We start from the raw sequence: 15,405 nt of genomic DNA on the forward strand, positions 1-15,405 counted from the left end.
AGCTCCCCATGTAGGCACATGAGTGAAGCCTCCCACAAGAAGGGATATTGCCTGGATGTCCCCTGGGCAATATCCTTGAGGACGGTCAATTCTCTCACACCAGAAGTGACTTGAAGTTTCTCAAGTCGCTCCTGACCCAAAAAAATCTGGGAAGCTGTGTGGTTTTCTTCTCTGTTGCATTTAGAACAAATACCTAGGTTCGGGATAGTTTGATATGAAATACAAATAGCTTCCATTAAGCTCTGAGCAGTGTATTTCTGGGTTTCGGCAAAGAACAAAAATATCAGGCTGAAGTTTGCCCTGTGCCTGTTTTAAAGGAGTTAAGCTTTAGCTGTAAGCCTTCAGTTCTGCCTGTGTCTAGGAACTGGGAGTCTCAGACATGCTTACAGTACTTCTACCAAAAAGTTACATAAGCTGCTGCTTGTGCTGCGGGAAGCCTATGGGACCCACAACTTTCTACTCTTGACTTGCAATAGCTTTGCAGGGCTGCAGGCAGATTGTTTTTCTCCCTTTGCTCCCTTGAATACACTCCCACCCACTGAGTTGTGGCTCTTCCCCTTCACACCAAGCTAAAGCTGGATCATCTGGAGGGGTCTCTAGGCCTCATATATTTGCTTTAGGTGATACCAGCCTCTCAAATACTTCTACAATCAAAGCTGGCAACCATTCTAACAAAACAGGCATTAACTATTTATGGTAAACATGAGTTATAGAAGATTTTTTCAATTTGACAATGCCTCTTGCATTATTTTGGGTAATCAATACCAGCCATAATTTCACAAAGGCTAGCAGTTGTGATCCATTCTATGAAAGGGCTGGCAAGAAGATAGTCGGGTGGGGGATATCACATGAATATAAGCAATAGCAATCACAGAACAGCTAACAATGAATCAGAGGGAGAAGCAAACCAAACCCAACAGTTGATTTCAAAACCAAAGTACTAATACTCAGACAAATCCAACAGATACAGGATATGAGATGTCTTTGGTACCCAACACTTTGCATAATATCGATGTATTAAACTGCCATCCTGAATGTCTGCATTTTTGGGGCCCGGAGATGGAATAAGAAATCACCACTAGTTCAGCATGGAGCTGGCATCAGGCATGTAATTTGCTCAGCCTGAGTAAACATTTGGGTCAGCTCTTACATAACTATTTAACAATTTGAGCTCAGAATAATAAGGAAAAGTGTTGTAACTTCCCTAAAAAGAGGAGTAAATAGATTCAGAGGTATTGGCTATGTTTTGGCAAGATAGTGGTTATGCAGAGGATGATGGTGTGATTTCCCTTTAAATTTGTAACATCTTTTCTAGAAAGGCCAGTAAAGCTTGTAAGATACAACAGAATAAAAATAAAATATATGCACAAGATTTGATGCCCAAGGAAATTTTGGAAGTGTTGATCAAAGTAGTTGTGTTTGCACCAGCTAGAAGAAGCACACCATGGTTTCAAGCTGGGATTTTTCCAAATCTTTCCTGGAGACTCTTGCAAATGAACCTATGACCTTAGGCATGCAAGACATGCACATTAATACTGACTGATAGCCGACTTTCCCCATTTTGCTATCATTCATGTACAAATTGCCCTTTCCTCATTTTAATGCTTCCTGCATGGCAGATTGTGGTTTAACATGGTGTGGCATTTTATCACTCCTCCAGTTCCAGCTCTGAAGAACATGAAATTGAAGAGTGTTGCCTACTGGAAGGATTCCAAGTTATTGCCATTGGGGATATGCAGACATTAATCAGATGACTTACTGTGTGTAATGGCAGTGCAGCTGCATCCATGTCCCTTTTTGTTGACTCAGGGACAACTAATTGACTATTCTGGGAGAAAATACCAGACAAGTTGGGGTTTTAGCCTGCGCCAGCATAGCTCTTCTTAGATCCATTGCCATCATATATTCTAGCATCTGTATTTTTTCCTACCCAGACTATATGTGATTTCTATCTCTCGAGGTCAGATAGTTTTACCAGCATTCATAACTCTGGCCAATCCAGTTGAGAAAAGGTCCAACTTTGCCTCTAAACTTGATTTCATTAATGGCTTTGATCCATTTGTTGCTAATTGCCAAAAATGCAACTTGGATTTATAGCAACTATATGAAAGAGACCTCCAAGACATCCTATTATTAATAGCCCTATTAATGTGTTGAATCTAGCCAGCTGTAATGTGTGCTTCCTCTTCTTCTTTCACCTTCCACTTTACCAAGCATTCTCTTTTCCATGTTTGCCTCAGGATGTTTCCAAAGTACTACTTCTGGAGGCTTTTACACAGAAGTTGGATGGCCATCTGTCAGGTGTGCTTTGGTGGTGTGTTCCTGCATGGCAGATTGTGGTTGGACTGGATAGCTCTTGTGGTCTCTTCTAACCTTATGAAACTCTGATGGCCTCCATTTCACCATGATGGCTTCTAGGGAGTGTTCATGGGATTCCACCCACACTATTGCATCGCAGCTATATCAATGACTTCTTTCTTTCTTCCAGGAGGTTTCCAGCTATGCTTTCATTCCATATTTCCTGGCCACATAACATACAGCCACAAAGTATATGGAGCCAGATTTAAATGGTCAAATTCAATAATATTAAATAATATACCCCTTTAACTGTCTTGATTTGGAAGGGACAGTCTCCAGCACTGACTTGATTTCGCTTTCTGAACAGCTTAAAAAATATCTTAGTTTCTCTTTAATCCTGTGATTTTTCTCCTCAGCTTGCTTCCATTGCTGCAAACTGAGCTGAAAGCACAGAAGTAGATTGCTCTCATTTAGCAGGTCAAAGAGCAAGAGAGGGGCAGGTTCTTCCCTTTCCCAGGAGATCCAGGCAAAAGAAACTGCTGTGGCTTCTCCTGGCTGTGAAATGTTGGGAGGGTTTGGGAGACCACTGATGAATCCCAGGTACTATAGGCTCTATTTCAGAGGAAGGAACTGGCCAAACCATCTCTGAGTACAGGCAGTCCCCAAGTTACAAACATCTGACTTACAAATGACTCCTAGTTAAGAATAGGGGAAACCACAGGAAATTAGTGAAATCTACACCTTGGAAGAGAAATTCACTTTTTTTCATGCCAGGAGCAACTTGAGAAGCTGCAAGTTGCTTCTGGTCGTCTGCAAGGATGTTTCCCCAGGGGATGCCCAGATGTTTGATGTTTTACCATCACGTGGGAGTTTTTTCTTGTTTCCCCGCATGAGAAGCTAGAGCTGAGACGGGTGCTCACTCCACTCCCTGGATTTGAACCGCTAACCTGTTGGTCAGCAGTCCTGCCAGCACAAGGATTTAACCCATTGCACCACCGGGGGGGGGGGGGGGGGAGTGTCTCCACCAAGGTTTCATCCCCAATTACTGTTTCCAGATGAAACCAAATTTTTCAAGACTGGAGTTATACCTAAAAATGGACTGAGAGAGACATCGTTAATTGATGATAATGTGTATTTAATTCTCTGTCAAAGTGATAATGCCTTACAACCCTATTTGGGGGTGTGTGACAGACCTTTTATGGGCCATGCATTCTGTCGCTATTGCTAGGCCCTCAATAAACAGCTTCCACGGTTGGTATTCAATTTGTGGTATGTCTTCCATTACATCATCCTCTTGAGCCCAGGGGACTCCTGACAATGTGCAGAGAGCAGGAGGAATTCCAGAGAGCCATTCCCCCTACAGTACCTGTTTCGAATTCTGGACCAGAGGCACTCCAAGTGGCCAGATACTGGTCAAAGGACACTTAATCAACTACCAAGCTTGCAAATTTTGTTTTGTGCCTGTTTGTTTGTTTGTTTTGTTCTGTTAGAAATGTAATACAATTATGATTGCCCCTGACACAATAAATAAATAAATAAACCTGTTTCGACTTACATACCAATTCAACTTAAGAACTGGAGCCCCTGGTGGCGCAATGAGTTAAACCCTTGTGCTGCCAGCACTGAAGACTGACAGATCGGAGGTCCGAATCTGAGGAGAGTGAGGATGAGTTCCCTCTGTCAGCTTCAGCTCCCTATGCAGGGACATGAGAGAAGCCTCTCACAAGGATGGTAAAACATCAAAACATCCGGGCGTCCCCTGAGCAACGTTCTTGCAGACGGCCAATTCTCTCACACCTGAAACAACTTGCAGTTTCTCAAGTCGCTCCTGACACACACAAAAAAACCCCAAAACTTAAGAACTAACCTATACAACCTATCTTGTTTGTAACTTAGGGGCTGCCTGTATTCCTTGAGTAAGAATGCATCTACACTGTGGCATTCACTCAGCTTGTTAACACTTTAACTGCCAAGGCTCAATGCTATGGAATCCTATTTTAAGAAGAAAAAGAAGAAGACAAAGAAGAAGAAGGAGAAGAAGAACTTTATTTTTCTAACCCGCCTCCATCTCCCTGAAGGGACTCGGGGCGGCTTACATGGGGTCCAAGCCCAAAGCAGAATACAATTAAAAACAAAGCAAAAAACAATTACGAGAGCATAAACAGTGTAAAACAACATAATAATAGCTAGCAACAACAATAACAGCAGACTAATTTTGGAGAGGGGGAGGAAAACCACTACGTGAACTAGTTAAAGCATAAGTGGTTTAGTAAGGTGGATAACGACATAGGAAACATCATGGAAACAGAGTAAATTAACAGGATCAGTTAATATACTATAGGACATCAAATTGAATGACAATTCAAGTCATGATACAGGTCATTTATCATAGGTGTCGTCAATCGAAAGCACGACAAAACATACACATCTTTCATTCCTTACAGAATGTGGCTAGGGAGGGTGCCAGCCTAATCTCCCTGGGGAGGGAGTTCCAGAGATGGGGGGCCAGAGGCCACCACCGAGAATGCCATCGTCCAGTCGTTCCATATTTGCCTGTTTCGCTGCATTCGCGAAAGCTTGCCCAAAGAGCCAAGTTTTGACTTTTTCCCCTGAAATCTCAGGAAGAACATAAGCAGATACTATATTTTTGCCTTAGGGCCCTTCTACACAGCCCTATATCCCAGCATATCAAGGCAGAAAATCCACAATATCTGCTTTGAACCGGGTTATCTGAGTCCACACTGCCATATATTCCAGTTCAAAACAGATGTGGGATTTTCTGCCTTGATCTTCTGGGATATAGGGCTGTGTGGAAGGGTCCTTCGAGATGGTACGATTTGGTCTCCACTTTCCTGCCCTGTAACCTGGCAACTTTAATGTATGTAGCCCAGGCGTGGGCCAGCTTAAGTGGCTGAGGGGAAAAAGGAAAGGGCCTGAGGCTTTTAGGAATGGTGGGAGTTGGAGTCCAAAACACCTGAAGGGCCCAAGTTGGCCCATGCCTATTGTAGGCCTGTGTGAGGAGATTTTGCTTTTCATAATTGCAATTGTTGTGGCCCATAAGAAAAGGAAGGGGCCTGAGGCTTTTAGGAATGGTGGGAGTTGGAGTCCAAAACACCTCGAGGGTCCAAGTTGGCCCATGCCTATTGTAGGCCTGTGTGAGGATTTTTTGCTTTTCATAATTGCAATTGTTGTGGCCCATAAGAAAAGGAAGGGGCCTGAGGCTTTTAGGAATGGTGGGAGTTGGAGTCCAAAACACCCCGAGGACCCAAGTTGGCCCATGCCTACTTATTTATTTATTTATCATGTCATCAGCAACCATACCATTGTATTACATTTCTAACAGAAAAAAACAAACAAACAGATTTAAAAAGCACACATTTTGCAAACTTGGTAGTTGATTAAATGTCCTTTGACCAGTATCTGGCCACTTGGAGTGCCTCTGGTGTTGCTGCAAGAAAGTCCTCCATTGTGCATGTGGAAGGGCTCAGGCTGCACTGAAGCAGGTGGTCTGTGGTTTGCTCTTCTCCGCACTTGAATGTCGTGGATTCAGCTTTGTAGCCCCATTTCTTAAGATTGGCTCTGCATCTCGTGGTTCCAGAGCGCAGTCTGTTCAATGCCTTCCAAGTCGCCCAGTCTTCTGTGTGCCCAGGAGGGAGTCTCTCATCTGGTATCACCCATGGATTGAGGTGCTGGGTTTGAGCCTGCCACTTTTGGACTCTCGCTTGCTGAGGTAGACCTACTGTAGACCTGTGTGAGGAGTTTTTGCTTTTCATAATTGCAATTGTTGTGGCCCATAAGAAAAGGAAGGGGCCTGAGGCTTTTAGGAATGGTGGGAGCTGGAGTCCAAAACACCTCGAGGGTCCAAGTTAGCCCATGCCTATTGTAGGCCTGTGTGAGGAGTTTTTGCTTTTCATAATTGCAATTGTTGTGGCCCATAAGAAAAGGAAGGGGCCTGAGGCTGTAGGGAATGGTGGGAGTTGGAGTCCAAAACACCTCGAGGGCCCAAGTTGTCCCATGCCTATTGTAGGCCTGTGTGAGGAGTATTTGCTTTTCATAATTGCAATTGTTGTGGCCCATAAGAAAAGGAAGGGGCCTGAGGCTTTTAGGAATGGTGGGAGTTGGAGTCCAAAACACCTCGAGGGTCCAAGTTGGCCCATGCCTATATTAGGCCTGTGTGAGGATTTTTTGCTTTTCATAATTGCAATTGTTGTGGCCCATAAGAAAAGGAAGGGGCCTGAGGCTGTAGGGAATGGTGGGAGTTGGAGTCCAAAACACCTCGAGGGCCCAAGTTGTCCCATGCCTATTGTAGGCCTGTGTGAGGAGTATTTGCTTTTCATAATTGCAATTGTTGTGGCCCATAAGAAATGGAAGGGGCCTGAGGCTTTTAGGAATGGTGGGAGTTGGAGTCCAAAACACCTCGAGGGTCCAAGTTGGCCCATGCCTATATTAGGCCTGTGTGAGGAGTTTTTGCTTTTCATAATTGCAATTGTTGTGGACCATAAGAAAAGGAAGGGGCCTGAGGCTTTTAGGAATGGTGGGAGTTGGAGTCCAAAACACCTCGAGGGCCCAAGTTTGACCATACCCGCTATAAAAGGAAAAGGCCTGAGGCTGTTAGGAATTGTGGGAGTTGTAGTCCAAAAGACCTGGAGGAGTGGTGTCAATGACACCTAAAAAAATCCCTCTGGCATTCATATGGGCGCCTATAATCCTGTACATGAAACATCATGGAGGGAAGAGCTGGAATGACAAGGAAGCGTCGAGAAAGAGAGAGAAAAAAAGCTAAACCGGAAGTAGGCCCGGGAGACATTTTGAGCGACACATGGAGAGGCCGCCCTTGCGTCACTTCCGGAGCCTCCTCCGCTCCTTTTAAATCCCCACCCCTGCCTTGAATTAAGAAGAGAACTGAGAAAATGATGTCACTTCCGGGGGAATCAGGGGAAAGTCAGTCGGCCTCCATCCACAGCTGGGCCTCAGTCGAAGGAGGAAGCGGAAGTGACGCCCTGTGTTCTGTAGTTAGTGAGAGCCGGAAAGACAGAGGCAGAGAGAGAGAGAAAGGGAGAGGAGAGGGGGAAGGGCCGGGCCCGGAGCCGGAGGGAGCCGCGGAGCAGCCATCACCGCCTCTGCCGGGACCCCAAGTGAGTGGCGAGGCTCCTTCTGCGCATGCGCCTCGCTTCCCCCTTGGTGTTGAGGGGCGGGGGAGGCGGGTTGCCATAGAGACCGGGGTTCGAAGGAGGAGGGGTCAGGGGCCTTGGGAGGAGGAGGGGAAAGGCCTCCCCTCGGGTACTGTCTCGAAGACCTGGAAGAAGCCCCCCATCTGCCATGCAGGGGCACATCATCAAAGCACCCCCGACAGATGGCCAGCCCGCCTCAGGTTAAAAACCTCCAGAAAAGGACACTCCACCATCTTCCCAGGCAGCATAGAATGCTTAGTTTGTTTTCTTTAGGGCCAACTTGGGCCCTCCAGGTGTTTTGGACTCCAACTCCCGCCATTCCTAACAGCCTCAGGCCCCTTCCTGGGGGAAAAGGAAGGGGCCTGAGGCTGTTAGGAATGGTGGGAGTTGGAGTCCAAAACACCTGGAGGGCCCAAGTTGGCCCATGCTTGGGTTAGACTATTGAGGAGGAGAATTAGGATTGGGTTGGACTGTCTTTCCTCTGTTTCCTTCTTCATTCTGGTAGAAGTCCATCTGTGTGGTTCTCAACCTGTGGGTCCCCGGATGTTTTGGCCTTCAACTCCCAGAAATCCTAATAGCTGGGAATTCTGGGAGTTGTAGGCCAAAACACCTGGAGACCCACAGGTTGAGAACCACTGTGTTATTGGTTGCCAACTCCCAGAAATCCTAACAGCTGGGAATTCTGGGAGTTGTAGGCCAAAACACCTGGGGACCCACAGGTTGAGAACCACTGTGTTATTGGTTCATGGATTCTTGGATGGAATGGGGAATGTGAGAGCCTTCAGATGCTCATGGATTGCAGCTCACATTACTCTTACCTCATAACAACAATGATATACGTTTTACTTATCTCTCTTACTTACCTCTTTTACTTATCTCGTTACTTATCTCTCTTCAAAGCAGGGCACTGTTAAAATTTATAGATAAAGACATAAGACCATGAATACTATAAAAGGCATACGATTAGTCAGGGGTGAAGGGGAGGTCACAGTCTGATAGAATATGGAAGGCCCAATATTCATATAAAAGGATTGATTGATTTGTCGAAGGCTTTCATGGCTGGAATCACTCAGTTCTTGTGGGTTTTTTCGGGCTATATGGCCATGTCCTAGAGGCATTTCTCCTGACGTTTCGCCTGCATCTATGGCAAGCATCCTCAGAGATGACCTCACCAGGCAAAACGTCAGGAGAAATGCCTCTAGAACATGGCCATATAGCCCGAAAAAACCCACAAGAACTGATTGATTGATTGTTTGCCTGTTTTAATATTTCTTCCATTTCTTTACAGCAGGAATGAGCCAGGTTTGGCCCTCCAGGTGTTTTGGACTTCAACTCCCACAATTCCTCACTGCAAGTAGATATATAAACCCAATTTTCCTAGTTCCAGCAGACCTCACTACCTCCGAGGATGCTTGCCATAGATGCAGGCGAAACGCCAGGAGAGAATGCCTCTAGAACAGTGGTTCTCAACCTGTGGGTCCCCAGATGTTTTGGCCTTCACCTCCCAGAAATCCTAACAGCTGGTAAACTGGCTGGGATTTCTGGGAGTTGGAGGCTGAAACACCTGGGGACCCAAAGGTTGAGAACCACTCCTCTAGAACATGGCCATATAGCCTGAAAAAATCTACAACAACCCAGCAAGTAGACTGTTAGGAATTGTGGGAGTTGAAGTCCAAAACATCTGGAGGGCCCAAGTTGGCCCATGCCTGCTTTACAACAATTAGATAATACTGGAAACAGGACCTATGCCTGGGGTTCTTATCATTTAGGGTTTATCCTCCAGGGGATTATTTGGAGATGTCTTTAGTTTTATCTTATGCGCATCATAGATGTACAGTTGAGTCTCGCTTATCCAACCTTTGCTAATCCAATGTTCTGTATTATCCAACACAATCGGCCTCCCACCCGGATCCACAGATGTTTCAATACATTGTGATGTTTTGGTGCTAAATTCATAAATACAGGAATTACTACAAAACTTTACTGTGTATTGAACTGCTTTTTCTGTTGATTTGTTGTAAAGCATGATGTTTTGGTGCTTCATTTGTAAATAATAGGCTTTTCCTTAATCCCTCCTTATTATCCAACATTTTTGCGTATCCAACGTTCTGTCAGCCCGTTTATGTTGGATAAGCAAGACTCTACTGTATGTCCTCGTTTTATTCATTGTCAAGGCCTTTAGTATACTGATATGGAAACTTTTTATAAAATGTGGCCGAGGAATGTTTTTAAAAAGGAATTGCATCCATTCTTCTCCTACAGGGGGAAAGATGGCCGAAATCAGTGACCTTGACCGTCAGATTGAACAACTACGGCGCTGTGAACTCATTAAAGAGAGTGAAGTCAAAGCCCTCTGTGCCAAAGCCAGGTGAGTAGTTGGCGACATTTTTAAAAAACTCTTATTTATTATTTATGGCCTCTCTGGCCTCCAGGACATCTCTGTTCTGGAGCTGGGAAATGTATAATTAGTTAAGTATAATGTATCTTTTCTCCCCAACAGAGAGATTTTGGTGGAAGAAAGCAATGTCCAGAGAGTAGATTCCCCAGTAACAGTAAGTAAAAATGCTCATGGGATGTTCAGTGGTACTTTGGGGCTGGGCTGCTGGTGGAGGCTCCTTCTTTGGAGGCTTTTAAACAGAAGCTGGATGACCATCTGCCGGGGGTGTTTTGAATGTAATTTTCCTGCTTCTTGGCAGGGGGTTGGACTGGATGTCTCATGAGGTCTCTTCCAACTCAATGATTCTATGATAGTATAATCATGCAAACTCTTTAGTTTTTCCTTATCTTTCTTTCCAGGTTTGTGGAGATATTCATGGCCAGTTTTATGACCTTAAAGAGCTCTTCAGGGTGAGTACTACTACCCACCTAATACCATAAAATCATTTTATAACTATCACAGGTGGTTACTTTGTACCTTTTGTCTTCCTGTTACAGGTGGGAGGTGATGTGCCTGAGACCAACTATCTATTCATGGGAGACTTTGTTGACCGTGGCTTCTATAGTGTTGAAACATTCTTGTTACTTCTAGCGCTCAAGGTTAGGAACCCTTTTGATTAAGAATCTATATTTTAAATTTCTTATCTCTTCCAGCATAGACTCTACCTGCCTCTCACAAATGTAATGGGGTGACAGCTTGCTTTTTCAGACTGAAACTCATAGGAGTACATTCTCCAAGTTCTGGTTCTAACTTTTCATACCCATAGCTTAACTTGATTTGATCCCTTTTCTCCTTGCAGGTCCGCTATCCTGACCGAATCACCCTGATCCGTGGCAATCATGAGAGCAGACAGATTACCCAGGTGTATGGGTTTTATGATGAGTGCCTGAGGAAATACGGCTCCGTCACTGTGTGGCGCTACTGCACTGAGATCTTTGACTACCTCAGCCTCTCTGCTATCATTGATGGGAAGGTAAGTGTGGGTGGAAGAAGAGTTATGTAGCCTGACTGGTATATTTGGTGCTTTATGTATTAGAGACGGAATTAAGTTCAGAGGTAAGATTGAGTTCAGATTGGTTTCTACTTCCTCACCTCTGAATTGAGTTCAGAGGTGAGGAAGTAGAAACCAAAGATTTCATTGTGATGTTGGGAAAGGAAGGAACAATGGTCTACTGTGCTGCCTGTATTTCCTAATTAGCTTTACAAATCTGTTGTTCTTTGTGTTTCAGATTTTCTGTGTCCATGGTGGTTTGTCTCCATCCATCCAAACGCTGGACCAGATCAGGACGATAGACCGCAAACAGGAGGTGCCTCATGATGGTCCCATGTGTGATCTTCTCTGGTCTGATCCTGAAGGTATAACTGAGAATAGTGAACATGTGCATGTAAAATCTGAGTATATGATATGGTAATATTCGGTTAGTGATGGGTTATTTCCATCAAAATCATCATAAGCATATGTATTTTAGGAGTAAGATATAGCAATGCAGCTAGACATGTGTGCTGTCTTCCATTCTGATGCAGAATTATAGCCATAAGGAACAGTGACTGTTATGTAGAGAACTTTGTTGGGCAACTGAGTTTATTAATAAAAGACCCTTCCCATAAATGTATAGCAGAGTAACTTTTCAGCAGCAGCATGACCCAGCACCAGTAGCCAAAAGTGATAAAAAGAACAAAAACACACAATGTTATCTCTTTCATAGGCTTTTCTTTATAGTAAAATAATATGGTTGCACTAGAACAAGGTTTCCATAACACAAATAAAGTTGTTTATACTTCCTTCTTTGCTTCCACACTGGACTTCTTTCTAATGCAAATGAACAGCCTCTTTTCATACTGAACTTACACAGGAGCTTTTTACACACAGCAGCCTTCACACACAAGGCCTTCAGCCTGAGGCATTTTCTCACACTGAAGCCTTCTCACACTGAGGGCTCTCTCAGATTGACACCTCTATCACACTGAGGTGAACTAACACTGAGGCCTACTAAGCTACAGACACACCTGCTTATATAGAACTACAGTTTTTGCTGAGTCATTGCATCCATTTAACCATTTCAGTGCTTGACTTATATTTTTGTAATTAAAAATACCTAGTTATTTTTTAATATGTCTGACAAACCTAATCAAATTAAATGTAGTATATGTATTCTTTATTCTATGCTGAAAATATATCACAAGGATATTATAGAGATCTGAACACTGTGTGGTAGTTGTCTGATACAGTTGGCCTTCCATGTTCACTTGAGTTTAGGGGTTTAGGACCCCTGCAAGAGTAGAAAAATGTGAATTTGAAAAACACTATTTTTCTTTCTTTAACTTAAAGAACATCGCTCTAGAAATCTCTAGGTTCTCCAACATGACTGTGGAGCACAACCCTACACTCTATGGTCAATTTCCACTAGAGGACCTAAACAGAACATTTTATCAAATCCACAAAAGTCAAATGTGCAGATGTGGAGAGCCATCTGTAAATGTGATACTTAGTCCTTTGTCTTATAAAGAAATAGGGCCTTTGTTATTTGGGTGCATAGATCCATGTGATATTTTTGGACCCAGTAATCCCAATTAAAATTTAATTCTGATTCTTTTCTCTGCCATCCCCCAATTACATTTATGAGTACTTGGTAAAAAAAAAAAAGTTGAGTGGATTTTTATTTGTACAATACTTGACCAGAGCAAAAGGCTTACCACAAAATCCTACTAGTCTAACTTTTACAACTCATTCCTTCTTAAGAACTGCTAATGAGATCTGACTTGCAAACTTGACAAGTGCAGATATTATCTTCAGTTGATTAACACTCGTCAGATTTTATTTTGTTGTAAACTTTGCTCTTCTTCCTTTTCAGACACTACCGGCTGGGGCGTGAGTCCTCGAGGTGCAGGCTATTTATTTGGGAGTGACGTGGTGGCACAATTCAACGCAGCAAATGACATTGACATGATCTGCAGGGCACATCAGCTGGTCATGGAAGGGTACAAGTGGCACTTCAATGAGACAGTTCTTACTGTGTGGTCTGCTCCCAACTATTGTTACCGGTGAGGATACGGTGGGGATGGATGTAGGAATAGTGGTTGGGTGCTGCTAGCTTAGGGCATGTTTTCATTTAAAGTTACGTTCTATATGCAAAGAATCTCAGAACTTTGAAACTTTTAGGGTGATGGGTTCCCAGAGGTGTGGCAGTGGTGAAAATGTGGACTTCCTGTTTTGATCTGTTTCCTCTGTTCCATATGCAGATGTGGGAATGTGGCAGCCATCTTGGAACTGGATGAACACCTTCAGAAAGAATTTATCATCTTTGAAGCAGCCCCTCAAGAAACTCGAGGGATCCCATCTAAGAAACCTGTTGCGGACTACTTCCTGTGAATGCGTCTCCCATGTCCCCCTTGTGCGGCTTCTGTTTTCTATCTTGGCGGGGGTGGGCAGCCCCTCTTTCAAGTTTGGGCAGGGTTCAGATCTCTTCCACCTTCCCTTTCCCCTCCCTGAAGCCCAATAAACCCTCCGTTCTGGACCCCTTAGGCTGAAACGGGCATATTTTTCCACAAGACTGAATCCTTGCCGGTCCCATTATGGTCTTTTCACGCTGCCCTAATTTGTATTGTCCATACTGCTTTGGACTTTTGGTCATTGAGAAAACCCTGAAAACTCTTGCTCTCAGATCACTCCACACTAATATCCAAGCTCATAACGGAGAACAGATCTGTAGATCTTCAGGGTTTTGTACAGGAGTGGCTGACGGCTTCCTTGCCCAGCTTTCTGACTCATCTGCCGTGCTTCTCTACTTATTAGAAGGACTGGAAATTATTAGTAGAGAATATATATCTGATGGAACTGGACTTGGAAATAGAGGGATCAAGTGGCCAAAGAATATCTAAAGCTGTTAGGAGGACCAAATCTCCGGATTAGTTCTCTGGTTCTGTGCCACTTAGGTGCCTCCTGGTTCATTCGTTTCTGATCAGCTGGCCTTGGAACTCTATGGTTTTGGTGCCATTCCATAACTCTTAAGCAGAGAATGAAAGTGCTTCAAACATTGTCTGGTTGCTGGAAGACCTGACATCTTGGTTTCTTGGCACTTTGAATTAAAATACATGATGTAGAGTGATCTAGGTTAGTGGTTCCTTTGTGTGCCGCCAACTCCATTCCCATTGTCCTCCTTAAAAAGTGTTTTTTTTGCCAGTAGAATATTTGACTGTCTCCAACTTACTGTACTAGAAAGTCCTGATTTTTCAACATGTAGTAGTCCTTCAGGGAATTGGAGGTTCCAGATTTTTCTATAGAATTCATTCAAGTATGATGAATTTATTAAATATTTTATTGGCAGATCCGTATACTGGTTTTCCTCCTTCCTGCCCCCTTCTCCCTGAACTGAGGAGACTGGGACCATATCACAGCAATCAATTTGACCAATAGGGTATGTTCTCTTATCTTTTCTCCTTACAATATCTGGCTCCTTGTGGGGATAGTGTCTCCAAATCCTATCCAAATGCAGGTTCGAATCTCTCTTCTCTTCATTCTTAGGAAGGGATGTTCAATCCAGATATTTTAGAATTAAAGGGAGAGGGAACTTCCTGTCGCTTTCCCCGTGTCTAGGAGGGGCTTTTTCCTCTCATCTCTATGATATGTCTCTTGCTCTGATTTTATTTTATTTTCATTTGGGTTTTTTTTCCTATTTACAATTTTAGATAAAAAATTCTAATAAAACTCAGAAAAAAACAGACACATTGTGTATTGTATATTTCTCTTGCCATGTGGTTTGTAAGTGCTGCAGAAATGTTTATTCTATTCTACATAACTTTAATCCCTACTTTTCTCATTGCCTTTATAATCAGCTCGGTTCCTGCAGAGGTCACGATTCAAAAGAAAAGTTTGTCGTCTCTAGACTTCCAGGTAGTGGGTCATATAGGTGTGGGAATCTTCATGGCCTTCTGTCATGCCACATGACATTAGAGGTGTCTACAGATGTCGGCTCTTCAACTTAGAAATGGAGATGAGCACCACCCCCCAGAGTCAGACACAACTAGAATTAATGTCGGGAAAATATTTCCCTTTACTATTTATCGTTTAATTTGTTGTTGTTGATATTATTATTATTTACACCATTTCTATCCCGCCCTTCTCACCCCTGAGGGGGGACTCAGGGCGGCTAACACAGGCAATGCCAACAGTATCAATAACAACAATATAAACCATAGTTTGTTCATGGATAGAAATGTCATTACAAGGAAGAAACACATTAAATCAGTTCTTAATTCTGAAAAGTTTCAGTTAATCAAAAATAGAATCTCTATTATATGCAGACTGCTTGTTCAGATTTCTTCCTTCTTCCCACATTTTTGTTTGTTGACCTTCCTTATTTTTGTGTTTAAAGCAGCTAAGGGGAAACTGTTCATACAGTTCATATATACAGTAAATCCAGCACAATATGAGTGATTACATTAACTTCCATATTCATAACTTTGCTTATCATAATCATGGCATTTAATTAGAAGATGTGT

General features: G+C 43.4%; 1 protein-coding gene across 1 annotated transcript; it reads left to right on the forward strand.

Moving 5' to 3' along the window:
• Positions 1–7,225: 7,225 nt before the first annotated feature.
• On the forward strand, positions 7,226–14,627 carry PPP4C (protein phosphatase 4 catalytic subunit). The gene is made up of 9 exons (XM_060780289.2): positions 7,226–7,433; positions 9,732–9,837; positions 9,970–10,021; positions 10,266–10,316; positions 10,404–10,505; positions 10,706–10,879; positions 11,136–11,262; positions 12,759–12,948; positions 13,147–14,627. The coding sequence occupies exons 2-9, from the start codon at positions 9,740–9,742 to the stop codon at positions 13,274–13,276; spliced, it is 924 nt and encodes a 307-aa protein (XP_060636272.1). The 5' UTR covers positions 7,226–7,433; positions 9,732–9,739; the 3' UTR covers positions 13,277–14,627.
• Positions 14,628–15,405: the final 778 nt, after the last annotated feature.

Source organism: Anolis sagrei, chromosome 6 (assembly GCF_037176765.1).
Source record: "Anolis sagrei isolate rAnoSag1 chromosome 6, rAnoSag1.mat, whole genome shotgun sequence".
Classification (NCBI taxonomy): Eukaryota; Metazoa; Chordata; class Lepidosauria; order Squamata; family Dactyloidae; genus Anolis; species Anolis sagrei.